Source organism: Exophiala spinifera (assembly GCF_000836115.1).
Source record: "Exophiala spinifera strain CBS 89968 unplaced genomic scaffold supercont1.1, whole genome shotgun sequence".
Classification (NCBI taxonomy): domain Eukaryota; kingdom Fungi; phylum Ascomycota; class Eurotiomycetes; order Chaetothyriales; family Herpotrichiellaceae; genus Exophiala; species Exophiala spinifera.
Genome location: NW_015622513.1, coordinates 3,848,764 through 3,875,955, shown reverse-complemented (window position 1 = coordinate 3,875,955; position 27,192 = coordinate 3,848,764). Strand labels below are relative to the sequence as shown.

Below are 27,192 nucleotides of genomic sequence, written 5' to 3'. Positions count from 1 at the left end.
GGGCGAGGCAAGAATGAGTCCATGATATCTAGTGTAAAGTGTATAAACATCAACCCAAAAGTATATGAAAAGCATCCAGGATCTTCCCTTTTACCCTTGCCACCAACACACTCAAGAGTACCAAGCGATAGTCGCTGCTCCTGGCTGTCCGGTGGGACGTGGATACCTGGCCATGGACCTCCGCCTCAATACAAAAAGTCCCTGTTCAAAGCGTACTACTGTATCGACCTGGGCTGGTGTGCGCCTGATGCTGACTCAGCCGGCGTCAACGTCACTAGCCAATTGTTATCTCTTATCGGGCACGATGGTCGCCTCGCCGCCCGTCCAGAAAATTTCCGTTACGCCCCAAAAAAAGTGGCAGACGCTGGAGGGCGCTCGTCCTCAAAGCCGCAGGCTAATTTACATTTTCTTCCTCCATACAGCGTTTTCTTTTCAGCAATTTGTTTTTCCATCTTTTCTCCTCTCCACTCCGGGTGCGGCACAAAGGGTGAGCGCGCTTCTGTGATTCTTTTCTTTCGCAGAGAACGACCACTGCGCCGGTCCGATCTGTCGGGTTTCCAGAGTCAGCATCCCAGGCTCGAGTCCGAAGACTATGCCACATATTGAAAGCCCTCCTCTGGCTCCCGCGATGGCCTCGACTGTGGTACCTACGAAATCTTCCTTCTCTGGTCATCCTCCTACTCCTGAAGAGGTCAGCGGTATCCTTAAGACAATCCTCGAAGCAGATGCTGCACAGACCGCTCTCGATGCTTCTTACGCTCTCACCAATCTCCTCATTCAGTCAATAGGCATCCGGGGCCTATTGGGCTATGACTTGATACCTGCAATCAAGAAAGCGGCTGCGGATAAGAAAAGTGGCTCAAAGAGAGAAAGTGCCATGTTTATTCTTGGTGCGATGTTTGAAAAGTTTCCTCGAGAACAACCTATAAGCGAAGTCGTGTTTCTCGTCCGGGATGGCGGACTGCTTTATCTTGTACTCGACGGTCTAGCAGACAAAGGACCCTCTGTCCGAGAGTCCGCGCAATACGCAGTCGACGAGCTATTCAAGAACCTTGAACCCGAAGCCATGGTCGCGGGCCTCCTTCCAGCTTTGCACCGCTACTTGTCAAAGCCGACGGGTAAATGGCAGGGAACAGTCGCCGCTTTCGCTTTACTGGGAAAGATGGCAGATAAAGCCCAGATGGGAACAGGCACCAAAGAAGAAGAACAAGCGAAAGACGTTCTTCGAAACGCCATGGGTCGAACACTCAAGGAGCTGATCCCGGTCGTTGAAGGCGGAATGCACGATTTGAAAGCTGAAGTTGCTAAAGCAGCCACCAAAACAATGACATCTCTCACGACGCTGTTGCAGAACGACGATGTTGGCCCCCGAGTTCCTCTTCTTATCGACACTATGAAGAATCCTTCAGCCCAGACGCTGCAGAAAGCCATACACGCTTTGTCGCAAACGACTTTTGTTGCCATTGTCACCTCGCCCGTCCTTGCCCTCCTTACTCCTCTTCTCGAGAGATCTTTGAACACACCTACTACTTCGCAGGAAGTGTTGAGACAGACCGTGGTAGTGGTAGAAAATTTGACCAAGTTGGTGCACGACCCGGAAGAAGCCCGGACTTTCTTGCCCAAACTACAACCGGGAGTCCAAAGAGTCAAAAACGGCGCTTCTCTTCCAGAAGTTCGAGAACTTGCCACAAGAGCCAACGATGTCATGAAGAAGGCCATGGGTGAGGACAAAGACGCCGCGAACAATGGTCAAATTGCAAAGGCAACGACGGACGACGTGCTCAAAATCCTGGACAGTCAGCTTCGAGCTCAAGGTGGTCTTCAGAAAGAGGATGCGGCCATCTGGAAGGACGGTCAGATTTATGTATCTGAAATGGTCCGAGAAGATGTCAACAGTCGCGCATTCGCACGCATCCCCAGCCGTGTCGGCCCTTACCTCAAGTACATGCTTCCCGATGAGAGCTGCTCCGCCGTCGCCGATGGCGTTCAGAAATACTTCATCGAGGAAGACCATAAGAAATTTGGTGCACCGGTGGTTGAAGATCCCAACGAAGTTGAGATTGTCAACGCGGACTTCTCGCTCGCATATGGTGGCATGTTGCTACTTTCCCACACCAACCTCCGCTTGTTGAAAGGACATCGTTACGGTCTCTGTGGTCGTAACGGTGCCGGCAAATCCACCCTGATGCGAAGTATTGCTGACGGGAAACTGGAGGGTTTCCCTTCGAAGGATGTCTTGAGGACATGCTTTGTGGAGCACAACCAAGGTGAAGATGCCGATATCAGCATTCTAGAGTATGTCGCGAAAGACCCCGAAATTGCCAAAGAAGGTCGAGAGAGAATCTCCGAAGTCCTCAGCGAGGTTGGCTTCACCGCCGGTCCAGAGGGCAGGCAGTCTCACAAGGTTGGCTCACTGTCTGGTGGCTGGAAAATGAAGTTGGCTTTGGCCAGAGCTATGCTGATGAGAGCCGACGTTCTGCTTCTTGACGAACCTACCAATCATCTCGACGTTGCCAACGTCAAGTGGCTTGAAGAGTATCTCCAAAAGCATTCTGAAATCACCTCATTGATCGTCTCTCACGATTCCGGCTTCCTGGATGCTGTCTGTACCGACATTCTTCACTACGAGCAGAAAAAACTGGTTCACTACCCTGGAAATTTGGCAGCATTCGTCAAGGTCAAGCCTGAAGGCAAGAGCTACTATACTCTATCTGCCACACAGGTGCAATTTAAATTTCCCCCTCCCGGTATTCTCTCTGGTGTAAAGTCGAACACTAGATCCATCATCCGCATGACCAACGTCAGTTACACTTATCCGGGAGCATCGAAACCAAGTTTGCAAGACGTTTCTTGCCAATTGAGTCTGTCTTCCCGGGTCGCCATCATTGGTGCCAATGGTGCAGGAAAATCGACCTTGATCAAGATGTTGACCGGTGAAGCGATCCCTCAAACCGGTAAGGTCGAGAAACATCCCAATCTACGTATTGGATACATCAAGCAACACGCGCTTGAACACGTTGAAATGCATCTGGAGAAAACACCGAACCAGTATCTGCAATGGAGATACGCCAACGGCGACGACCGAGAAGTTCTCATGAAAGCCACCCGTGTGCTCACTGACGAAGACAAGGAACAGATGGAGAAATGGGTTGACCTGGGGGACGGCAAAGGCCCTCGACAAATCGAGAACTTGATGGGTCGACAAAAGTACAAGAAGACTTTCCAGTACGAGGTCAAATGGCGCAATATGCTTCCCAAGTTCAACAGTCAAGTGTCTCGTGAAAGTCTTTTGGAATGGGGATTCCAGAAGTTGATTCAAGAGTTTGACGACCACGAAGCCTCACGCGAAGGTCTCGGCTATCGGGTCTTGGAGCCCAAGGTGATTTCAAAGCATTTCGAGGATGTGGGTTTGGACCCTGAGATTGCCAATCACAACGAGATCTCTGGTTTGAGTGGCGGGCAAAAGGTCAAGGTCGTGCTGGCTGGTGCCATGTGGAACAATCCTCACTTGCTCGTCCTGGATGAACCGACCAACTTTTTGGACAGAGACTCTCTGGGTGGTCTGGCCGTCGCGATCCGTGACTACAAAGGAGGTGTTGTCATGATCAGTCACAACGAGGAATTTGTGGGGGCTTTGTGCCCCGAGCAATGGCATGTCGCTGACGGTAAAGTCATGCACAAGGGTCACCTCGCCATTGATCTCAACCGATTCGAGGATTCGCGACCAGGCTCAAGCAATGTCAGCTCGGTGGTGTCGAGCGCCAATGTATCCGCCACCAACTCGGGTGTCGAAGACAACAGCGAAATGAAGTTCAAGGCGAAGAAGAAGAAGAAGTTGACGCGTGCGCAGATGAAGGAGCGAGAAGTGCGACGAAGGTTACGACAGTAAGTGTTGACTTTCCTCTTGAGCTTGGAAGAAATGCAATATACTGACATGACATGTTTTTAGTATTGAATGGTTAAATAGCCCCAAGGGCACGCCTCACCCACCAGACACGGATGATGAGGCAGAGTAGTTGATGAACAAATGTGGTGAAGTCTTTTTCGGCATTTGCATAAATCATAGCGTTTGGCGTCGCACTGGAGTGAGTGGTCTGCGTTTTCGAAGGACGAGTTCAAAAGATAGACGGGTTGGTTGATAGAGGTACGATTTCGTATCGGTGCATCACTGTAGACTTTGCATGAGTTGGTTGACGTCTGTGTGGCTACGAGGAGATTCCAGGATAAATGAAGGACTCCATGGTTCTGAATGTGTTTGTTTGCATTGCTATTCGTGTCATTAAAAAGGGACTACGGAGTGGTCAGTGAGTCAATATATGAAACGAAATCTCTCTATAGATCTTTTTGACGTGATGTTGATCCCGCTTCGTATCCATTGTACGGGCCATCGCCTAAACCTTTTTAATTTTATTTTTTGGTGTTTTTTAACATCTCCAGCGCAACGACACCTTCGTTCATCCATATACTCGTTGATTCACCTCTCAAAACCCTTTCCCCGAGTCCCAAGAATCCTCGCACACAAGCTCGCACTGGCTCGTAGTAGATGCACCGCAACTGACTGATGCGTCCACGATGACAACCACCGACCCTCAACCTGAAGACACCCACGCCGACGCCACGATGAAGATTACCGTCAACCCGCAACGCGCCAGCACTCTCGTCTCGAACCTCGAGCGCGTCGCTTCCCGCATCTCCTCTGCCGCCGGCGCACGACCCCATCCACCGAGGCTCGTGGCCGTGTCGAAACTCAAGCCGGCGTCGGACGTTCTCGCGCTGCACAACCCTCCCACGTCGCACGAGCACTTTGGCGAGAACTACGTGCAAGAACTCGTCGAGAAGTCCCGCGTCCTCCCGCGGAGTATAAAATGGCACTTTATCGGCGGGCTGCAGTCCAACAAGGCGATGCAGCTGGCCAGGGACATCCCGAACCTCTGGGCCGTGGAGAGCGTGGACTCGGAGAAGAAGGCGACGTTGCTTGACAAAGGCCGGCGGTCACACACCTCCACCACCACCGCCAGTACCACTACCACCGACGCTACCACCACCATAGAGCCACTCCGTGTGTTCATCCAGGTCAACACGTCGGGCGAGGATTCCAAGTCCGGCGTGCCGCCTCGGTCGGAGGAACTGAGCGCGCTGGCCAAGCACATCACGCACAGTTGTCCGCACCTGCGGCTGCAAGGGCTCATGACGATCGGTGCCATAGCGAGGTCCAAGGCCACGACGCCCGAGACGGAGAACGAGGACTTCATCTGTCTCCGCGAGAGCAGGGACGCGCTCGCGGCCGAGCTGGGTGTGGCTCCGGAAGACCTGGAACTGAGCATGGGCATGAGCGAGGACTTCGAGGGCGCCATACGCCAGGGGAGTAGCGAGGTCAGGGTCGGGAGTACGATTTTCGGCGAACGGCCTCCGAAGAAGGACGCGAAGGTCTTGGAAGATGACGGAGAGTCGGGAGACAAAAAGTGATACTATACAATTGGGATTTTTTTTGAACGACGACGACGACGACGACGACGACGACAACAACAACAACAGAACGTTCCATGGGTCACTTAGTAGCACACGATATATTCACGAGCTGAAGCCACGCCAGTACCGTTTCACGAACGAAAGACCAAAAGATATCTCTGGGATGATGAGGCTACAGGTCACTCGGTGGAGAGTGGCGACGGTCCGGCTTCACCAAGCTGATACGAAGCACCAAGAGAAGTGAGTGAGGAAACCACTTACTCACTGTGTTTTCAGTAGCTTTTGTTTCAGTTGCAGGCACTCGAGCAGAGAGGGGTCTGTCGAGAGAATTTCCATCCTCCTGTGTCACACTTGACGGCGTGAAGTCGGGAACAACACTCACCTCTAGCAGCATGCGAAGGGAGACGATGGACGACGGACGGATGACGGAGATGACCCGTACAAGAAATGATGAAAAGGACGAAAAGGACGACGAGGACGGCGGTGCAATCTCCTCCCGGCGTTATGGCTCGAGTGTGTGGTAGTTCGCATGTTGTCCACCGGTAGTGGTGGTATTTCACCAGGAAGACTACGTACGTGGTGGCAATCCCACTCAGCAGCAAGACTCCATATCAGTTCGGAAGGTGGCAGTTCGTCCAGCACGAAGGCGAAGACGAAGGGGCTGAGGTTAGGTTATTGACTGACTACGCATGCAAAGGTATCCAGGCAGAACCGTAGGTGGAAGCACAGGAGAGGCGCCGGGTGACCAAAAAACCGGTTCTCTACCTACAACCTACCGGCACCCAAGGTAGGATGAACCCACCATAGGCAGGTAAGAAAAGGAGGGGGTCGGTAATGCATGCTGAGATCAATCGAGAGGCAATCAATTCAAGTCCTACGACTATATTTCTTTCCTCTTGTCTTTTCTTTCTTTAGAGTGTCCTCCAGAATCTCCCCCAGTTGCCAGCTGTCATACTGATCATGTCTCAATACCTATCTATCTACGTAGATAGGTAGGTAGGTATCCTCTTGACATGCGTTTTTCAGGTACTTGATTTGACTCCAGTATATTCGTGATTGCCATCCAGTCGGTGGTGACAACAAATGGCAAAATCATCAAGGAAAACGAGTTGAGGACGGTCCATGTCTCCGTCTCATCATTATAGCGGGTAGCGGTGTGAAAAGAAGAAGAAAACACCATCGTAATGTGACTGACTGGCTGACTGTGTGTGCCATTTGAGCCCAAAAACACAGAAAACAAGGGTAACTCCACCCCCGCCACATCCCGACACAAAAACACGCACACATACGAAGACGGAAGAAACGCCCCAAAACACATACGCACACAACAGCGCACAAGATCGCCATGGTCGTCAATCGAGGAAAGAAACTGCAAAAACACTCAAACTCATTTCGTCGGTGTACTGCTGCTGCTGCTATCCATAGATGCACGATTTGAGCCGTTCTCACTAATTGTTTGTTGTTGTTGCTGCTGCTGCTTGTGACCGTTCTTGCGCTTATTCAAGATCGCATCTATAAGATCCTGCGAGCACTTATTCGCGACATTTGCACTGGGGGCAGGCGCGAGGTGGCCACCGGGACTCATTGTGACCGACGAAGAGCTGTTCTTGTCCTCGCTCCTCCTCGGGTGGTACGGGAGCGCGAACGGCACCGTTGAACTTGCTGGCGTGGTGGGTCTCGAAGCCGACGACGATACTTTGTCCGCTACCGACGAGGCTGTCCCATTGGCCATCGGCGAGGAGCCATGTGAAGGGATGCGTTCCAGGTTCGACGTTCGTCTCGACACGGGGATCGACGGGGGAGTGTTGGGAGTACCGGTCCGGGACGGAATCATTGACTGGAACGAAGCGGTAGTCGAGGCACGGCTCAGGCCGCCGGGCGTCGGGATGTAATCGCGCTCTTTCGTCAAGTATGGGTGCTCGAGGAGCTGCTTGGCCGTCCACCGCTCTTCGGGGACCCAGCAGATCATGTGCTTGGCCATGTCGATAAAGAGGTCCTTTTCCTCGCCTCGAAGTCTCGTGATGGAGCTTTCGAAAGACATCTCGTGGTCAACGTAGTCTGGATACTTGAAGTTGCCGTCGTTATCGAAGTAGTAAGACGACTTGGCTCCTCGCTTGACAAAGTCTACAGGCGGCGGTCCTAAGAGGCCAATCATAAGACCCAGGTGTTTCTCGGGGCGGTAGTGTCCCGGTTGTGTGTCGATGGCGTCGAACAACCCAAAACTCTCAAAGAGGTCCCATAGCATCACTCCCAGATTCCAAATGTCGGCAGGGTACGACCAACCGGCCTGGAGAATGACTTCGGGCGCCATGAAAGCGTTGGATTGGATCGGCTTGGTGTTATTCCCGTCTCCCCACGCCGCCAGACCAATGTCTGTGATTTTGGCCGTGCCGATGACCTCGTCGGTCGGGGCTTCACCAAAGTCGCTGCACGAGCTGTAGATGATCCGCCCGTGAGAGTCCGGCATTTTTCGCGGCGACGGATGGTCGATTTCGTGCTGGACGAAGCGGTCGAGAATGGTCGGATCACCGAGTCCCATCATGATGTTGTCGGCTTTCAGGTCGGTGTGCACAACCCCACATTCTGTGTGGAGGTAGTCGAGGCCTTTCAACAGCGCCGGTAGCAGTTTGCGGAGCTTTTCGGAATTGAAGCGTCGACCAGGGAATTTCTCCATACATGTATCGATGGGCTCTCGGAGGACGTCGTATACGATGCACAGGTGTTCGCCGTGGCGGGACCTGAGCTTGAATGTATCTCGCATGAATCGGATGTGGTTGTATCCCGGATGGTTGGGATTGGCCGAGAACAACTTCTGAGCGATTTCTCGTCGTCCTTTCAGGAAGTCTTCGGTCAAGGTGTTGACATTGATCTTGATGGTGACGTATTTGTGGTTGCCCGCACACTGGTCGCTACGTGAAGAACATCAGTCGGATATCCTGAGGCTGAAGACTCTGTCATTCGACGAGGGAAGAGTAAACTTACGCTTTCAAATCTTTTGCCAGCCATACCGTCGCCGTCATGCCGAAGCCCAGCTTCGCACATAGTTTATATCGGTCATGTAAAACTTCGCCTACTCGAGCGGGATAGAAAGTGTCTGCAGTATACTTGGGCAGGGTCTCTTCTTCGATCTGCTTCAAAGCCGAGATGGTGTCTGCTTGAGGATGTGGCGAGTTGCCTCTTCCATGCACCAAGTCGCTAAGAGACTGTCGGTTTGTATGACTACGTACCCGTTTGAGCATACTGGGCCGTTGCATCGGCATGGTGCGCGGGTGGTTGTTGCGAAGAGGGCGGAGGACTAAGGATAACGAGAAAAACGGTCAAGAACGGTGCTATTGAAAATCTAGGCGCTGTGCCATGCTCTCGTCAGAGCCGGGTGCTAGACGTCGCGACACTGTCGTCCGTTTTGAGTGAGGCTGGAATGCTGCAAAGGAAAAAGCTGAAACTTCTAGCGTGTGGGTGGCACGGAAGAGTCGGCTTGCGCGAGCGACGTCAGATCGGCGTCTCGTGGCGCGAGGAAAACAGCTAGACGCGAGCACGGGCGATAAGTTGGGAAATTGTCCGGGCCCGGTGGGCAGGGTTCTTGGGCCTCTGCTTGTCTTGCTTGTCTTTTTGTGTCACCCAAGGTGGGATGGACGGACTGCTTGATGGATATTTGTACCTGTCTGTTTCGTACGGACACCGGACGAACTGCGTCGATCACAGGACAGGCTCACCACCGCTGGGCCCCATCGATGATGGAATGGTACGAGTGCTGCTGATGTAAAATAACGCGTTGATCCAGGGTGTGGCGGATACGCTGATTAGTTTCGTGGTTGCGTCTGTCCCGGGCCACGGGTTTGGTAAGGAGCGCACAGTGAGCAATCGAAGGTGCGAGATGTCTGGGTCCAAGCAACTCGGTTACTTGGGCGTGGGTGATCGAGTTGAGGCGTTGATGAGTAATGGTTCCGCCTTGAGAGTGGAGGATGCGACTGAGATCCGGTTGGGAGATTGAGTTGAGAAGGGTTGAGACGGAGGTACAAATAGGATGTGTGAGGGACAGGGATGAAGTGTGGTCTTGTACTTTGGACCTATAACAGGCTCATGAATTGAAGAGAACAGGATTTGGCGTTGGCTTGCGAGCGGATGGTGGAGGGAGTCTGTTTGTTGTATCTTGGACGGAGTGCGTGGCCGAAAATAGCGCACTGCACGTGACGAGCCTGCCGCGGTGGTTGGGGGGTCGCCTTGGCTAAGGAATTAGGTAGTTGGGTGGTCGTCTTAGCTAGAGCTTTAGGTACAAAGGCCTGGGCATCTACCTAACTCTACGAAGCTTAGGGGCGCCTCGACAGCCTAAGGGTCTGTCTTGTTAGGTGCCCACTCTGGACTCTTATAGCCTTGCGTCAGATAAGGCCCCTGGGATGTACCGCCCGGCGGATCAGCCATCTTCATCCTCTGTCTCGACTCCTACTCTCCGTAAAGAGGCCTTCTATGCGAAGACAAATTCTCCCGTCGGCCTCATGGCCTCATCCTCGTCCTCAGCTCTAGCTAGGCGCACCATCCTTTCTCACTCTTGAACGAACAAGCGACCCTCGCTCCGTCATTACGGTAAGCCTGGTCATGACTCCTTGATCACAGGGGGTCCTCTATCGGTTTCCAATACTGCGATCTCGACCGGACTCTTCCATGACCGAAACATGTTACCCAATATGGCTCTAAATGACGCACAGCTACAGCTCACCCCAAGAATCATCAGGTTTGGCTGCTTGAAGGGCAAGCGACGACGAGTTTCTGAGGACTTCTGCCGAGAAGCTGTACTGGTGCTACAGGACGGGATACTCCTTGTCGGCCTATCTACTGGTACTCCTGATTCCACATGGACCTACGGAGTACTCCTAATGGGACTACGGACACCCATCTAGATATCTCTCGAGGCTGTCATGAGCCTTTGGTCCGACCACTCTCAGCCACCGAAAATATCTATCCTCTTCTCTCCTACCCGTTCCGGTCCTTTATCTCCTTTCTCTGAGCCAGTTTCTTATCTCCTCTGGCCTTCTTCGCCTTCCGCATTTGGATCCCGCGTCGACTGATAATGAGCAACGCCGGGGCAAAGGCCATGTAAACCAGCGCCCAAAACGTGTACGCCCACCCTTGCCCAAAGGCCTTGCTCATCGGACTGATCGCTGCCGATGCCGCCGCTCCAAGCTCGCATCGAATAAAGTTGTTCGCCGCTGTGGCGGCCGCTGCTTGCCCGGGCCAGATATCCGTCATCAGGACGTTCATGGCCTGGTATGAAGCAATCGAACAATAACCCAATATGAACAAAAAGATAATCGGGCCTGCCAAACTGACCTTGTGGTCCACTGTCCACCCGTACGCGATCACAAACACTCCGTTGAGAAGGAGAAGGGGCAGAGCCACCTGGATCCGTGCCTTTTCAATGGGGAAATCCGTCAGGTCTTGTCGGACCCCTTTGACCACGGTGATGCCCAGCCGACGAGCATGCCGTTGGTAATTCCAGTCGATCAACTTGCCCGTCGTGAGCGCGGACAGGAGCCCGCCGACACCGATGGGGATAAACACCAGTCCAATCTCGATGTCGTTGAGCCCGTATTCGTTCCTGAATGCGGACGACGCTCCCGTCGATATCGCATAGAAGCAAGCAATGTTCAGCCCCGTTGTTACCAGAATGACCAGCGACGCGGGATCAAACAAGATCCATAAGGTCGCGATGGGGTTTGGAAATCGAAATCGGTAATTTTTCCTCAATTCGCCCCGTTCTGCCTCGTCAAACCCACGTCCCTTTTTTGCTCTGCGCCTGTGTCTGATCACGTCCGTCAACGACATGTTGAGCGGCGGCGGAGGAATGGACCCGTCCCCGACGATCTTGCGACACGTCTCTGGAAGGAACAGGAACAACGGGACCGCGAACACGCCCGAGAAGATGAGCAGGAACCAAAACAGCCAGTGCCAGTCCAGATTCTGACTGATCAACCCGCCGATGATGGGACTCAGCGTCGGACCGAGGAGACCTCCGAGCGACGCAAAGGCGATGTACGCGCCGCGCTGTTCCGACGTGACCGTGTCCCCGACCAGTCCGTTGGCCAGAGCAATGGTACCGCTGCTCCCGGCGCTCTGCAGACACCGCAGGCCGAGAAGGGAGGCATAGCTGTTCTGCAAGCCCAGGCCGAGGTTGGCGAAGATGTAGATGGTGAAGCACAACATGTACGCAGGTCGTCTGCCCATGTTGTCCGAGAAGCCGGCGATCATCATGGGCGCCAACCCCTGCAGGATCAAATACGTCGTGACGGTGAGGTTGATGTTCGAGTCCGACACGTTCAGAGCCTTTGCGATCGTGTCCAAGGCAGGGAAGTATATCGAACTTGACAGTGGCGAGAAGAACCCAGCCAGAGATCCCGCGAGGACAATGACCCTCTTCTCGTTCGTGCTGAAGACAGAGTACGGTTTCTCTCGGGCGGCCGATGTCCCTCGTCCCGATTCAAGTTGGACTTGGCCGTTATTGTGTCCGTTTCGCTCTGCATCTATGTGCTTCTCGGTACCCTCTGTCGGTGTTTGCTGGTCGGCATGAGCAGGTCCGACTTCGACGTCATTCGAGATTTCCCGCGGCCTTACATCGTCCGTGTCTTCGTGCTGATAGTCGCTCATCTTTGTTTCGTGTGACTCCCCTTTTTATTGAACAAACGAAACAATACCGATGTTGGCCTTTGATCCCTTAGATATTCAAGGCGGGCCATACATATATGAACGTCGAACGCTTTATGTGTCGAGAACCCTACGAGTAACGCCGGCGTCAATTCCGGGGTCTCCTCTCGTCGCAAGCAGGTGTGTCCGTGAGTGTGGGATATTGTAGCCTCCAGAGCGCGTCGATGCCAGGAGTTTACTGTCGCTCTCAGGTAACTGTTTAGACTGACCGACTCCTTTTCCAAGCACGAGTAGGTCAAGTACTCATCAGACGTTCTCAAGAGATTGATCCGCTTTAAATCTACCATATCATTCACCCCTTTTCGACCATGCCGAATCCAGACAAAGTCAAATCGCCAACGGGCCGGACACCATCGCACACTGCAAAAGAAAAAACGGGAAAGTGTTTGAAACCTCTTTTTTGTTCCCCCTCCCCACCACTCCGGTTCAGGCCCGGTCCAGGGTCAACCGGCCACCCAACTCGGATGATGATTGGTTCATTGTGTCTCCCAGTACCAGGGCAACTCCGGACATAAGATGTTTGTCGACGCCGGCGCGGGGTTTAAAGGTCACTTAATCTCCTTCCTTGCATAAGGTACTCGTAGGTACCGGGTATCTCTTGCGAAGTCGACGGAAGCGTTGAGAAAAGCGGCAGACCGGACCTGACCTGACTGAGTGACCTGGCCTGGCTCGACCGTGCGTGTGGATGGGTTCCTCTCCTCCGCATCGTAAAGGTCCAGACGAGGATCCTTTAGTTTAGGTGCCTCGAGGAATCCCATCCGCACCGCAATTGACGTTTTTCATTCGCAAGCGAGGACCGAGAACCAGTGGTCGCTCGCTGTCCACAGTTCACCGGACAGCCCCTGACGGAGTGCCGACGGGGAAAACGCACGCATGCCGGGACACAGACGCCGCCGGTCTCGGGAACTTACTCATTCAGAGTAGCTCGAGAGTCACTGGGTATTCAATATACCTGGAACTGAGCGACCCAAGACACAACCAAACCCAACAAACAAACTAAACGAACCCCACGACTCAAAGATGAGTCCACTTGACTACCTCGAATACTCCCTCGGCCGCCTCCTCTCGTCCAACCGAGGCCGCGACTCAAAACTGTGGACCAACACCGCCGCGTTCGCCGACGCGCCCGAGGTCCTCACCGTGACATGTCCCGAGATAGGACCATCCAACTCGGTCATGCCGGTCGAATATGGCGCCTTCGGAAAATCACGATTTCCCGCAATCGAGTGGAAGGTCTCACCGACTGCGCCTGCTGCAACGGCGGACGAAATCAAACAATACATTGTTCTCATCGAGGACCCGGACGCCCCCCTACCACTCGTGCCGATCCACGGCTTGTTCTACGCCATACCGGACACCAAGACGACAATCACGGCCGACGACCTCGCGCTCGACACGGACACAAAAGCAGCATCCAGGCCAGGGGAAAAGTACTTGCGTGGAGGCTTCAGGTTGGGCAAGAACATACGGGGGACGATATACGGTGCACCGCGACCACCGCTAGGCCATGGACCGCACAGGTATTTTTACCAGGTTGTTGCGCTCAATGACAAACTCAACGTTGACAAGCTGAGTCCCGTTGCCACAAAGACCGAGCTGGAGAATGCGATCAAGAGCAAGATAGTGGGCTATGGTGTCTGGGTCGGCGTTTTCGAAAGGAAGTGGGAGTGAGGTATTGGTGATTGAACTGGACATACTCTCATAATGTGTCTCTTTCAAGGTCGGGCTTTCACAAATGCATCTTGCCAAGAGGAGGGCACTTGTGGCAGGTGAGAGCAGGATGAAGGAGACAGGGTTTTCTCATTGTTTTGTTGACTTCATTTTGAAATACCCTGAAACATCGTTAATAGAAGAACACTGACTGATCTGCTTCCGAGCCTCCATTCCCGTTCATGTTTCATGGCTTTGAGTTTCCCAACATTCAATGCGTGACACTCTCCTCAGATCACAAACCGCACATCGCGAAGCCAGAACACTTGCAGAACACTGACAACAAACTAATAGTACAATCCACAGCATCTGATAGTGAGGGTCGAAATTTCTTTGCCTTCCAAGGCAATCAAATGCCTCCAAGCGCGTCCTCGGCCCACGCTGACGAAAAGATATCCTCACCAGAAGGCCAACCGAATTCTGCCAACATTGGATCATCCAGAAAGCTAGAGTAGTCAGGCTTTGATGCTGCACCACCCAGCGGGGTGACGTGCATCAGGCCTCCATTTGGCGTCGTGTCATTCTCGGTCGCAGTGGGAGGAAGATCTGTAACACACCAACCTTCGTTAGCACTATTGCAGCCTCAAAAAAGACGTGTCATAACATGACAGCCCACGCATCAAAATCCTCAAGGTAGTGCGTACCACTTCTATTATCCCCGATTGGCGGTGGATAAATACCCATAAATGTGCCGAATTCCTCTCGCCACCACACAATGCCGTCTAGAACGTTACTACCAGCGAGACGACCCCGGACGCGCAGTGACGCCATCTCTGTACCATCTGGTCTGCGAAAGACCTTGTTACTGTTCCACAGCTGCGTTAATGCGGCTCCGTTCCGAGCGGGGACGTCATCGTTCTGTAACGACAGTCGCTTATGTAGACTAATCCCGAGAAAGAGAGCGGACCGAGCTCTGTCGGCATTGACGTAGCGCATAAAGGAAGTCTTGAGAAGGCGAAGGAGAATATGGCAGGGCATCATAAGACCGTGATAGAAGAAGATAGGAGCAGCAGGGAGCGAGATCTGTCCTGTCTTGTCAAGGTTGTCAAAAGTTTCAATCACTTGGCAGCACGTAACACAGAGGTCGTAGAGGGAGGTGGGATCCTGCGCGGAGGGAGATTTGTAGAGGTTGAATGACTGGATACTCTGTGTTGCGAGATGGACGTAAAGCCTATCCAGATCTGGCCAAAGACAAAACCATTAGCGATCTCCATCCCGGGAGCATGATGAAGTACGTACCTGTTGCATACTCGAGACCGACACTGGCAATCTGTGCATTAAACATGCCCAGTAAAGTGTCCAACGAGCGTTCCTGGTCGGCAGACATGGTTCGCACACCATTTTGAGACACCGCGATTGAGCATCTCGTCACGACATCTTGGAGTTTGAGCTCGAATTGGAGTTTTGGATTCATGCTTTGAAAGAGTGTTCGCTTTTGTTCTTGGTCATGGGGGATATCGATGATGGGCGTCGCCGGCATGCCTTTAGCCAAGCAAGAACTGTGTGCCATTTTATTAGACCTCTTTTCCCACTTGAGGGATCTTCGCAATGATGTTCCACAAGAGAATGGCTTACCGCTGATATATGAGCATACAATAGCCCCAAGTTGCTGCTCGCTTCTTTGTCTCCTCCTCACTTAATCTCAGGCGGACTTTGCTGAAGTCCTGACCAGATGACGGCAGGTGTAAGCCGAGCTGCATGGCCATGTGCAACAATGCAGCGCTCATTGGGAAGATCATATCCTGACCCGTGCTGGATTTGGGAAATGGCCAGTACAAGAGAATCAGCCAGGCTTGAAGTGTGTACAGGGTGATGTTTCCATTGACAGAGAGAAGAGCCATAGCTTTGATCTTCGACGGTAGGACGCCCAGTAAGGTAGGGTTGTTAGGATACGTCCGGCAGCCGACTCCGACGATAACCCAGAAGAGTACAGGTGAAAGCGCGTAGCATGCATTAGGAGTCATTGAAGGATCGAGGATGGGCATGAGATTTGCACAGTCTCGGAAGAATCTGTAAGAAAGAGAAATCAGCATTGGACAACGTGGGACTGTCCGCAGAGTGTTGTTCAGCGGCTCCTCGTAGCGGAGCTTGCTCCATGATTTGCATTAGGACTCACATCTGGAATGTCGCATCAATGTCTTTGGCATCAACTGTTTGGCCCTCCAGGACCCTCGACAGCGTGGCCGAGCCTGACTGATCATGTGGAAGACTTTCCGGTGTCTGGAGAGTTTCAGCGGCCTGCGAGAAGGAGCGGTAAGAAACTGGAGCGATAGTTGCGTCTCTGAAAAATGGGGCCACTGAGGCAAGTCGACTCTCATTCTCAGCATTTCGCGGTCCAGTGGTGTTGCCCGCATTCCACGTCGGTTCTGACAGTGCCGAGGAATCGCGTCGGCCAGATGAATTGAGTCTCTCCTGCAATTCTCCGGTGCGCATTTCAAGTTCAGATATTCGCTTGCGTTTATGTTCTCGTTTGAAAGGTTCGGAAACGATGCACCGCCTGTCCATCTTGCGACATCGCGAGCACGGATTGTCTGGGTCGAGCCAAGCATCGCATTTGGCCTGGACAAGGAATGGTCAATTCGAAGCTTGCAGATATAGGGAAGGGAGCTTCCACAGCTGATGAGAAAGACCAAAGTCACAAAAAGCAAGTGGCTGCGCAGCATGAGAGGGTTATATGACCCTCTGCTGCGAACCGTCTCTTTTGGGGGAACAAAGAAACACCGACACACGAAGACCGGTAGGATTCCTGGAAGACGCGACTCACCTTCTGTTGACGACATTCGGTACATGCTCGCTTGGCCTGTTTGACCTCTCCCCTACCACTTGGATCAGCTACCGTTCTCGCACAACGCGTTGACAGGAACACCAACTGAGGGGTTGTGGTCGTGCTCATGTTCGCGTTCTTTTCAGTTGAATGAGGATGAGATCAGTGGCGCGCTCTTGAGGTCTACTTATGGACGCGGGCTGCCTCCTGAGCAAACATTCTGCGACAAGGCGACAAAAAAGTGGCTTGGAACACGAGGATAACTTTGAGTTACACAATCCGACACAAAGACTGGCGGTACGAAGAGGTTCCGGCGTGAAGACCAGTTGATGTGGCCTCGGCAACGCTGGAAGGTGGTGACGGAGTCCAAGCAGCGACTTCCGGGCTTCTTCCTTGTCCACACCGGCCTCGGAAATACGTAGTTCCGGCCCCCCGGGGCTTCATGCGATACCGAGTACACTGGATTTCATTCAATCGCTATGAGACGCCGCATGATCTTACGTACTTTGCACCATCATGGCCAATTCCCAGCACTGTTTCCACTCGCGTTCCAACATGCTGTGGACAAGGAACTTCTCAATTACAGTGCCGATCGACCAATATCGCTCCGCGCCAGTCGCTAATTTAGCCAGTATCTCGTTCTGCACCTGCTCAAGCTTGCCTCTCCTGGCTGCATTTGCAGTGAGAAGCGCCAACCACATCCAAAGCTCTTGATGCCCAGCGTCCTCCAGCGTATTCGTTTGAAGTATGGCAGCAAGATCGAGCACTGTACTTTGATAGACGGCACATCGACAGGACCATCCCAGCACGTTAGCATGGTAGAGATAAAGTGCTTTGCAAATTGCCCTTTCCAGTATCTCATGACACGAAGAGAGCCGCATGGCTCTGGCGTTATTCATACGAGGGTCGAAGCGCGCCAGGAAGTCCTCGTCATTCTTGGTGCGACATGCGGACTGGTCGTCAATACACTTTGTCCATCTGATGGTACTTTCCAGTGTTGAAGTGAGTTGCGCGGATATTTGTTTTCTCGCGGCAATATCTCTGAATCCAGGCGTGAGTGCAGCGATCGTTTTAGGCGTCATCTTTGGCATGCGCTGCGGTTGTCCATTCGTTGCGGTCATAATGTCCACTGAAGCGCCAGATCCAATGCTGTCCCCAAATAAAAGTAATGCGTTTGACTCGGCCCTAAAAGTCTGTTTAGCAAAGGGTATAGGATCATCACTACTGGAGATATACCAAGAAAGAAAAGTCCATAGAACTCCGGCATAGCGAGTCTCGTCAATCCTTGGCATGGCCATTGCCATCCTTCGAAGGCCATCTAGATGAGCTCGGTAAGATTCATACTCCGCGAAGACGTTCTGAGATAATCAGCTGATTTTGAAACTCGTCGTACATTGGTACCTACGTCGATGATCATAAGAAATACGGTCGATAGCATAACGGCTTCGTCGACCAGTCCAGACCCCAACTTGGACCGAATGCCTGCCAATGCCCGGCCTTTATGGTAGAGAGACACATTGCACAGTCGGTTCTCGAAGTTCTGCCCTGCAGCCTGGAAACTCGTCATCAGAGCAATGATGGATTCGAAGAGCTCGATGTTCTGTAGTGCTGAGTAGAACACCTCTCTGATGAGTGGGTTGTCCTTGGTCTGGTGCCTTAAGCCTGGTTTCTGCCCTGGTGCCCACTTATTAAGGTCTTCGAGATGTCAGTAAACAATAATCTCAATCAAGGACAAGGTACTTACACTGATCCAGGGCTGTAATCACATCGCCTCTCTGGTGATCTCGCAAAGAATCAATGGGTTCGAAGAAGAGGTAGTCTGGATTCCTTGTGAACGCTAGGTGTTCTACCCTACTCTCCTCCACTTTTTTCGCGATTCGCCTCCCATTCGCCTTAGTATTGCCATCTGAGCGAGTGCGATGATGACTGCTGACTGACAATTCACCTCGATGTGAGACCGATGAAGTATGCTTTCGCCTTCCAACTGCGCAAGAAGGTGATTCTGAAGCGCTGCCATGTTCATGGACAAATGTTAGCTCTCCCGAAGAGGCACTGTGCCTGTTCTCCAGGAAAATGTCACCGGTACTTCCAGGCAGACTCTGGACATCCTGGTCTGATGTGGAGGATGTACCAGGTGAGACACCTTTGTCCAAGTCGCTGAAGCCTTGCTGTGGCGTCTTTGTCAACGGAAGGTTTCTTTTACGCCAATATGAAACCCGAGCAGCGTGGGATCTAGCCTCGGAATGTTGCAAGTCTTGGAGCCGGCGTTTGTTGGGCTTTGCCTGCTTGAATGTTGTCAAGTCGTAGTTGATTAGGGTCGCCATAACTTGACTTCCTAGCACAGAGTCGGATCCTGAGAACCGTTACGTTAGGCCATGTCGACGAGCCAGGGCCTAGTGACAAGATGTCGAAGTCCGTCCGGTGCAGCGTGGGCAACGTTCAAGACAATCCCACGGGCTCGCTGACAACGAGGAGCTCTTGATCAGCAACTCCGGTGACTTGACCTGAAGTCCGAGTTGATCCAAAAACAATGGTCAGCGGCCTACCTCAAGCGAAGGGTTGCGCAAGACGCACAAGCCTCGCTGATTCAGAGTTTGGGTTAGTCACGCAGGCCCTTTGGTCTTATCGATAACGGGCTTCGGCGATTCTTCTCGCCGGTTAGTCACCAAACTTTTTTTTCCTGCGCAGACGAAAGTCTGCAAGTCTCAAAGCGCCTCGCCCGCTTCACAGATTGCATGCGCTGCCAAATCCACACGATGGGCGTTACAATTGTCTGTGATTGTTTGTAATACTATGAGCGAGTCCCAGATTCTCTGTCCCTTCTGAACACAATGGACATCCACCGATGCAGATTTGTCCAGTATCCTGCAGACCCCATCCATGCACTCGCCTTCTCCCATCCTTCCAATACAAAGGAAAAGACTCCCTCCGACTTACGCTTGGCCCTTGGTCGCGGGAATGGAGACATTGAGATTTTCGACCCTCGGGATGGCCGTTGGGTGCAGGAAGCAATTTTCAAAGGGTCCAAGGACAGCATAATCGAGCAGCTTGCATGGACACAAGATCTTGTCTTGGAGGACGAGGCGGAATCTCCAAAATACTCAAGAGGGCCGCTGCGTCTTTTCAGTACTTCCGGAGCGAACACAATCACAGAATGGGACATAGCTACAGGGTCACCTAGAAGGCAAACAGAGGCAAACTTCGGAGACATCTGGTGCTTTGCCGTTCAACCTCAAATTGAAAACCCAGAAAAGATCAAAGGCCTGGAAGGCGGTGCACATTCACAATTGATAGCGGCGGGCTGCGCAAATGGCACCATTGTTCTTTTCTCTACAGAGGACGATGACCTTCGGTATCTGCGGCCGCTGCTGACTCCACCAGTCAAGAAGCCTAGAGTTGTGAGCATCACCTGGCGAGACCGCACTACCGTGGTCGCTGGATATGAGGACAGTACCATTCGTGTCATCGACTTACGCACCCGGACGACCATCCGGCATATGAGTTTGGGCAAGCCAGTCGATGGCGAGCATACAGTGGTTTGGGCTGTCAAGTGTCTACCTGACGGCACAATCATTTCTGGAGATTCCACCGGCGAATTGAAAATCTGGGATGCTAAGAATTTTTCTCTGGTTCAGAGACTGAAATCTCACACTCATGACATTGTCGATCTGGCTACGAATGTGGACGGGAACGTGATCTTCTCCTTTGGTGTAGATCGGAGGACTGTCAGCTACAGGCCAGCCCTCACTCCCACAGGTGGCAAGAAAACGAGATGGGCTGAGATATCTCATCAAAGATACCACCGTCACGACGTGAAGTGTGCCGCCACGTTCGAGAGCAAGGGTCTGAGTGTCCTAATTTCTGGCGGGATGGACTGTAAACCCGTTGTGGTGCCCATCCGCAAGCTTCAGACGGAATCACATCGCAAGCTCTCCCCACTGCCCCAGAGATGTCTGATCTCGGCCTCGACAAGTGCAAGGATGTTCGTATCGTGGTGGAACTGTGAGATTGTGGTCTACCGAGTACGCGCGCAAGGGAATCTCTCGGAGAATATCGACTTTGATGACACCACGGGCTCGTCATACGAGATCCTGGCAAAGTTGATTGTACAGGGCGACGAAAAAATTCAAGATGCACAATTATCTCCAGACGGTCAATTCATCATTGCAGCGACGTTGAACAGCGTCAAGCTGTTCCAATTGCGACAGACTCATGCAGGAGGCAAACCATGCGTGCGCACGAGGACGATCGACTTCCCCCCAGCTGTCGTCCGGTTGGGAGCCAAGAGGGCCGGGTTTAGCCCTGATGGAAAATGGATCTATACCATCCGCAAAGACAACACCGTCGCATTAAACAAACTTGTGCCCCCGGACGGCTCTACAGGGAGACCCACCATCAACCCGAAGACGGTCAAACTATATCGGGCGTCGCGGAGATCAGTTCATTCCGCATTGGGTGGCTATTTACAAACGATCAATCATGTCGCCATGTCTGGCGACAGCCGCGTCCTCGCAGTATCGGACGTCTCAGGTGCGATCGACGCATGGGTTCTCGAAGGCCACGAAGACTTGGACTACATTGAGGACAACAAGCCAGGCTCCTCGTCAGACTCCTCTTCAGATTCATCCGATGATGATGATGACGACGAAGACGACTCTCCCGTCATCCATGCGCAAAAGTGGATTCGGAACCCCTCTGGCTCACAACTACCACAACTCGACTCATCCATCCTAGCACTCACGTTCCGGCCATCACCTCATCCGTCTCTCTCTGCGGCGGCCGACGGTAATCGCGGCCTCCACGCGACACGCAGCACGGCTCATCCTGTGGCCCACGAACTGCCGACGTCGAACGAGATGCTCGTCGCAGTCACCGCGAAGCACCAGCTGGTAGAATTTGACGTGGTGAGCTGCCGACTCAGCGACTGGTCCCGACGAAACCCCTCGCGCTTCCTTCCACAAGCGTTCAAGTCCCTCAGCCCACCCATCGTCGGATGCTTCTGGGACTGCACCGACCGGGCCAACAAGGGCGAGCGGCTATGGCTCTACGGGTCCAATTGGTTGTTCATGCTCGACGTGTCTCAGGACCTGCCTCAGGACAAAGGGGTCAAGGCAGAGAAGATCTGTACGCTGGGGAAGTATAACGTGCTGGACCCAGTCTTGTCGCATCTGCAGCACCGTCAGGATGGCAAACGCCAACATGGGGTCATGTCAGAGATGCTCGGAAACGGTGGCAACGCTCACAAGAAGCAGAAGCGCACCACAGGTGGTGTGGGACGGCCATTGTCCGCGCAGCAAAGGACCAGCGGAATTGGTAGAGCAATGCTCAAATACACAGGCCCAAGTATAGAAGGTGACGATGTTGATGTGATTGATCTGGACGCCGACCTGAACGCGGATGGTGACATGGACGTTGACGATGACGGTGACGATGCCGATGCTCTCGCTTTGATGCGTCGGGGTGAATATGGAGACGAGCGGTTGGAAAGCGGAGACACCAACAACGCGATTGAGACGACGGTGCACAAAACTCGACGACCACATTGGAAGACGTACGAATATAGCGATATTCTAGGCATCGGGGTTTTGGGACCTGTCTCGTCCGCATCTGGGGCCGACTCGGGGGCTGTGAATGCAGTTCACGGGCATGAAACCGAAAATGGAAGCGGACATGGACCTGTCGAGAAGAAAACGGAGAGGACGGAAGAGAATCTTGAAGTTGTCATTGTTGAAAGGGACGTTTATGATATGATTCGAGAAAGTCCCTACGGGAGGATTGATACGGGTCAGGATTGGGACACATGAGGCAACCAAGGTGGTCTCGTTTTGATTGTCCAAACGACAGAAGTATCAGTTTGTTGAATGCACGAGGCCTCTCAAAATACGACGTTAAACAGAAACTCTTGTCCCTTTTCCTCCTTTCCGTGACTCGGCTCGATTATGATGAGCAAGTGATTTGCATACATGTGTACCTCCTACGACGTACAGGCACTGTGCCTCGGGTCAGGCAAGTTGGTAAATCGGCTACTCTCCAGACATTCTCGTAGCCTTGCAGTGCTGCGAGACGACGAAATTGTGGGTATGGGTCGTTCCCTACGCTCCTTTCTTCTTACAGAACAGCAGCGGATTGAAGTTCAAACCCTCTATCGCGTGACTGACACGTGCAGACAAAAATTGCCACTGCCTCCTCTGTCGAAAGCTTTTTATGAGATCTGCCAATCTCCTCGTTCTGGATAGCTTTGCTTCCTTACATCGATCAATCTACCTTTCCTCCAGAGGTCCCTCCCATGGATGACGAAGAAGGGGTTATCTGCGATCGAAAAGTTGACCTCTGTTGTCCTACAACCGCGGTTCTGTCCGTACCAGAACTCATTCAGACATGTCCCGAGTGCGGTGACTTTGTGTTATACTGCTGCGCATGTAACAGTAGTCGACCCCGCAAGAGCCGGCCCTGCCACCACTATCGCATCGTCTTCACCGATGGTGCGTGCACAAACAACGGGCGGCCAGAAGCGACAGCAGGAGTCGGTGTAGCATACGGCGAAAACGATGGCAGCCAATTATCCGTGCCTATAACGGACACGGAGGATGACTTTCCACTGCGGTCTAACCAGCGAGCGGAGCTCTATGCGGCAAGGTTAGGTCTGGAGTTCCTCGCTGAGGCCGACAGGATCAGGAGTACTACCAAGAAGGCAAAGGGCGAACCCAAGGCTTGGATCATCGCGACCGATTCCGAGTATGTTGTCAAGGGGATCACCGAATGGCTACCAACATGGAGGGTATGTATACCCCACCCACGAGGACTCCGACAAGGGCCTTTTTTTTTAGAGTAAGTCCCTTTCTGACCGAACTTGTAGAGGAACGACTGGCGTACATCCAAGGGTACCAAACCGGCAAATCTGGATCTATTTCTCGCTCTCGATGACGCCCTGGCGTCCCACGAAGCGAAGAAGGTGAAGGTTGGTTGTTGTGTCTCTCTCTCACACACACACTACAGTATCTTTGACTGGATTTGAATGAGACTAAGAATGTTCTAGATTGGATTCTGGCATATTCCTAGGGAATACAATCAACTCGCCGACCGTCTGGCAAAAGCAGCTGCTATCGACGGCGACGTGGCTGGAATGTAGGCTCAAACAGGGACCCTCCTGTACGGAGAGTATGTCCTCAGCCTTATGCCCCATGTCCCATGTCCATTCTTTCGGCCCAGAACACTTTAGGGGATGTTTTCGCCAAAGAGAGTCGAGAGGCATTGGAACTTCGACGTGGTTTGATGAGAGGTTGCGGTTACCATGTAAGGCTTCAGAGGGGGGGTCGTTTTTGCGGAGTAGGGGGAACGACCATACCATGATCCCAGGCATGATGTTAATGGATGATCTGCTCTCGCCAGGATCGAAGGCAGATTACGAGACCCCGACAAACTACCGACTTTACTTTCCAACCACCTGTACTTACTTACTTACCTCCAACATGGTACCCTTTTTCTTTTTAAGAACTTTGGGCCCTCGATCTCATGGGCCACAAGGGGAGAAGGAACAACAGATTTCCCAAATGTTGTTGCATTACCATCACAAACAACAGGTCATCCAAGAAGTTTTCCAGTGTTGGTGTTCCATGTTCCTTCCGACAGACAAGTCCAGACCCATACATAAGTGGTCGAGTGCATTCATTGCTTGTACTGACGACTTGTGCGTAAAAACAAGGGGCCTGACGTTGTTGGTCGTCGTTGTCGTCGTCGTCGTCTTGACACGCCGCGTAGCCTCCTCTCGGAATCAGACTTTCCTCTAGTCAGGTAGGTAAAGGTAGGTAGACATATATGTACGTAGGTAGGCATAGAGATGCCTGAGAGGTGCTTGCTTGCTTGCTTACGTACCTCCATCGGCATACCTTTAGGGACTCGTAGGTACATTGGGGGGGTTTATTACTTTATGCATCGCGTACGCGCGTACAGGTCAACACACGGTAGATACCCTACCTACAGACGCAAGATAGAGAGATGTTCATTGCCGGACCTTGACCCAGGTGCTCTTATCTGTACACGTAACGGAAAAAGGAAACGATAAAACCGAGAGGAAGAGGACCGCGGATCGCGAGTGAAACTTAGGTACTTTAGATAGCTTGGACATCTCAACTCCTGTACGAGGCAGACAGCTTTAGGTTATGTATACTCTTCTTCAGTCATGGCAAAAGTCCCTAGTTGGTGATTGATGGAGACCAATCTACCCAAAAGCATAACACCTAGTACTAGGTACGTACATGACTTTTTCTTCCCAGGTATAGTACCGACGTAGCTAAGCCTTCCTTCGTCGTGTCATTTTTCTGCATCTCTATGACATCCATGCCAATGTCCAGCCCCTTGGCTCCAGCCGTTTTTGCATGTAAAAATAGTAAATATATCTCATCCCAAGATCGAGAGTTAACAAAACGCCAATGCTGTCCCATTGGGTAAAAAAGGACATACAACGCAAAAATGACATCAAGTTCATCAAAATGCCATCCCAGAAACGCCGGATAGACTGTAGAGCCAACTGTGTGAGACGGGCCTCCTTCTGTTTGTCGGCCGAATTACCAACAATTCCCCAGTATGAAACTCCAGAGATGACATGCAAAAATGTGGTCCCTGCTCGCCCGGGGGGGAATTGATGTCGTTGGTGGTGGGGAGTTGGGTTTTGGGATTCGCATAAGATCAAGAAATTCCGAATCATCACGCTGGTGCGCCTGTAATATATGCATGTGTAATAGAACTAGGAGAGTGGTTGATCCAAGGAAAATAAGTCGTTGACAGGAGGTAGAAATGGTATCATCCAAGGAGACGTGACGACATGATCGTACAAAACATGAAAAGCTTTGTCGTAGAGGGACAGAGAAGATTTCAGGACACTATCGACCATTTCCCGAGTGGTCGACTTGTGAATGGCTCGACCATTGAGCGGCAGCTTCTTGTGGTGCGCCGGCGGGCGTCTTTACCTCATCGCCTCGTTGAGGGTTGACTGCTCCAGGCATGGAATGGATCATGTCGTTGGCCAAGGAACTTACGACATAGCTTCGGAGTTCACGCTCTTCTCTCTCGTCTTCTCGCATCAACTGCGTGCGGACGGGCTTGTCCAAGTTGGCTCTTCGAATCTTGCGGATCTCGTGCATGATCCACAACAAGACCTCTTCGGTACACCGGGTCCGGGGTAGATTATATCGGGAATTGCGAACATAGCGCCGAGTGACATCGGTTGCGCCGTCCTTGGAGAAGGCAATGCAGTAGGCAAACTTTCGATTCCAGCCTGGAAATTTGGTCAGCATGATCCGTCAAAGTAAAGAACCGCAGGCCGAAGAACTCACCCTCGGTGTATACTCTGGGGGTGTCCCAGAGCTCTTCGCAGGGATCTACATGAACCCATCGTCGTTGATGTTCGCTGTATACCTCGGTCCATACATGGTCTTCGCTGTTCCAGACCCATCTGACTCTTGCACCGGCAGCCCGGCACAGCATGCTGAAGCAGTTGGCAAACTCTCCCGCACGTCCGCGGCGCGTCTCCAGCAACGTCCACACATCTGTATATCGTGGAAATCTTTCAAAGGCCATGCAGCCTTGGTTGGCGCACTGGTACAGTTCGACTCTGGTGGCTCCACGAGCGACCTCGTCTGGCGTAGGCGGGGTCTGTCCTCGGGTAAGGGTCGCACCATGACACCTGGAGCAGGGAGGGTTGTTGACCCAGGTGAAGAAGGATCTCTTGAACCACCTGATCCAAAATCAGTACATGTCCACGGATGACATGACGGGCAAAATAAACATACCTCAGCAGAGATTTGATGACACAGTCTTGGTATCCCCATTCTGGTTTACTGCCATCATTCTTAGATTCTGCCATGACTCGCATGATGTTGTGTTCCTCTTCAGCCTCGGCGTAGACTCTGTCAATGGGTACGTGGGTCAATGCATCGTCAAGAAGACCCGGGTTCTCGTATTTGGTCGGAGTCATGGACAGGGTGATCAAGAGATTGCGGAATTTCAGAGAGGCGGCATCTTGAGGAGGGCATGGGACTATCGGATGGCTGCGAAAGGAGGTGTATGTGGGAGGATGTTGTGGTGGTTGTTGCGACCTGGAGGACGGGATCGAGTTGGGGGATTGTGGGATTTGCGATCGGTTCAAGTGTTGTTGTGATGTTCGATGGCCTAATGATGGTGAAGCGGATCGAGGTGTTCGTGCTTGTTCTTCAAGCTCGTTCAATCTTCTCGTCCGTAGTAATTGCTCGAACTGTTTGGTCAGGTCGGCGGCACTGAAGTCGAACTCGTCATCCAGAATGCGCGGCCGATTGTCGTCCGCCATGACTGCCCGGCGTTCCTCGACTCAGGGTTGAATTTGAAAGCGTATGAAGAGAGGGGTGTTCTGCGAATGCGATCGAAAGACGAGAAAGAGGGAGAAACGTCCTCCTCAGAAGTCGTCGAGGTAGAAGTTGGCCGACTGAGTCTCGTTCGAGTGGGAGAGTGCGATTGGCGGAGTAGCGGAGCACAGCCGACTTTGGAGTGTGCCTCGCCACAATCGGGCCTTGAAACAAAGG

The 27,192-nt window shown here is 52.5% G+C and overlaps 10 protein-coding genes across 10 annotated transcripts; 5 read left to right on the top strand and 5 right to left on the bottom strand.

Moving 5' to 3' along the window:
* Nucleotides 1–592: 592 nt before the first annotated feature.
* On the top strand, nucleotides 593–4,016 carry PV08_01412 (uncharacterized protein; the record flags this gene model as incomplete). Its single annotated transcript, XM_016375774.1, has 2 exons — nucleotides 593–3,885; nucleotides 3,950–4,016. The coding sequence occupies 2 exons, from the start codon at nucleotides 593–595 to the stop codon at nucleotides 4,014–4,016; spliced, it is 3,360 nt and encodes a 1,119-aa protein (XP_016241050.1).
* A 556-nt stretch (nucleotides 4,017–4,572) lies between these two features.
* Nucleotides 4,573–5,466, top strand: PV08_01411 (YggS family pyridoxal phosphate enzyme; the record flags this gene model as incomplete). Its single annotated transcript, XM_016375773.1, has 1 exon — nucleotides 4,573–5,466. The coding sequence occupies one exon, from the start codon at nucleotides 4,573–4,575 to the stop codon at nucleotides 5,464–5,466; it is 894 nt and encodes a 297-aa protein (XP_016241049.1).
* Nucleotides 5,467–6,856: 1,390 nt separating this feature from the next.
* PV08_01410 (uncharacterized protein) lies at nucleotides 6,857–8,729 on the bottom strand (the record flags this gene model as incomplete). The annotated part of the gene is made up of 2 exons (XM_016375772.1): nucleotides 6,857–8,378; nucleotides 8,452–8,729. 2 exons carry the CDS (start codon nucleotides 8,727–8,729, stop codon nucleotides 6,857–6,859), a joined length of 1,800 nt encoding a protein of 599 aa, XP_016241048.1.
* A 1,708-nt stretch (nucleotides 8,730–10,437) lies between these two features.
* Nucleotides 10,438–12,108, bottom strand: PV08_01409 (uncharacterized protein; the record flags this gene model as incomplete). The annotated part of the gene is made up of 1 exon (XM_016375771.1): nucleotides 10,438–12,108. The coding sequence occupies one exon, from the start codon at nucleotides 12,106–12,108 to the stop codon at nucleotides 10,438–10,440; it is 1,671 nt and encodes a 556-aa protein (XP_016241047.1).
* A 1,077-nt stretch (nucleotides 12,109–13,185) lies between these two features.
* On the top strand, nucleotides 13,186–13,836 carry PV08_01408 (uncharacterized protein; the record flags this gene model as incomplete). Its single annotated transcript, XM_016375770.1, has 1 exon — nucleotides 13,186–13,836. One exon carries the CDS (start codon nucleotides 13,186–13,188, stop codon nucleotides 13,834–13,836), a length of 651 nt encoding a protein of 216 aa, XP_016241046.1.
* A 636-nt stretch (nucleotides 13,837–14,472) lies between these two features.
* Nucleotides 14,473–16,380, bottom strand: PV08_01407 (uncharacterized protein; the record flags this gene model as incomplete). Its single annotated transcript, XM_016375769.1, has 4 exons — nucleotides 14,473–15,056; nucleotides 15,115–15,374; nucleotides 15,451–15,885; nucleotides 15,992–16,380. 4 exons carry the CDS (start codon nucleotides 16,378–16,380, stop codon nucleotides 14,473–14,475), a joined length of 1,668 nt encoding a protein of 555 aa, XP_016241045.1.
* A 756-nt stretch (nucleotides 16,381–17,136) lies between these two features.
* Nucleotides 17,137–18,963, bottom strand: PV08_01406 (uncharacterized protein; the record flags this gene model as incomplete). Its single annotated transcript, XM_016375768.1, has 4 exons — nucleotides 17,137–17,824; nucleotides 17,876–17,997; nucleotides 18,045–18,334; nucleotides 18,384–18,963. 4 exons carry the CDS (start codon nucleotides 18,961–18,963, stop codon nucleotides 17,137–17,139), a joined length of 1,680 nt encoding a protein of 559 aa, XP_016241044.1.
* A 507-nt stretch (nucleotides 18,964–19,470) lies between these two features.
* On the top strand, nucleotides 19,471–22,443 carry PV08_01405 (uncharacterized protein; the record flags this gene model as incomplete). The annotated part of the gene is made up of 1 exon (XM_016375767.1): nucleotides 19,471–22,443. One exon carries the CDS (start codon nucleotides 19,471–19,473, stop codon nucleotides 22,441–22,443), a length of 2,973 nt encoding a protein of 990 aa, XP_016241043.1.
* Nucleotides 22,444–22,925: 482 nt separating this feature from the next.
* Nucleotides 22,926–23,768, top strand: PV08_01404 (uncharacterized protein; the record flags this gene model as incomplete). The annotated part of the gene is made up of 3 exons (XM_016375766.1): nucleotides 22,926–23,417; nucleotides 23,496–23,597; nucleotides 23,676–23,768. 3 exons carry the CDS (start codon nucleotides 22,926–22,928, stop codon nucleotides 23,766–23,768), a joined length of 687 nt encoding a protein of 228 aa, XP_016241042.1.
* A 1,750-nt stretch (nucleotides 23,769–25,518) lies between these two features.
* Nucleotides 25,519–26,960, bottom strand: PV08_01403 (uncharacterized protein; the record flags this gene model as incomplete). The annotated part of the gene is made up of 3 exons (XM_016375765.1): nucleotides 25,519–25,913; nucleotides 25,972–26,372; nucleotides 26,428–26,960. 3 exons carry the CDS (start codon nucleotides 26,958–26,960, stop codon nucleotides 25,519–25,521), a joined length of 1,329 nt encoding a protein of 442 aa, XP_016241041.1.
* Between the last annotated feature and the right edge of the window lie 232 nt (nucleotides 26,961–27,192).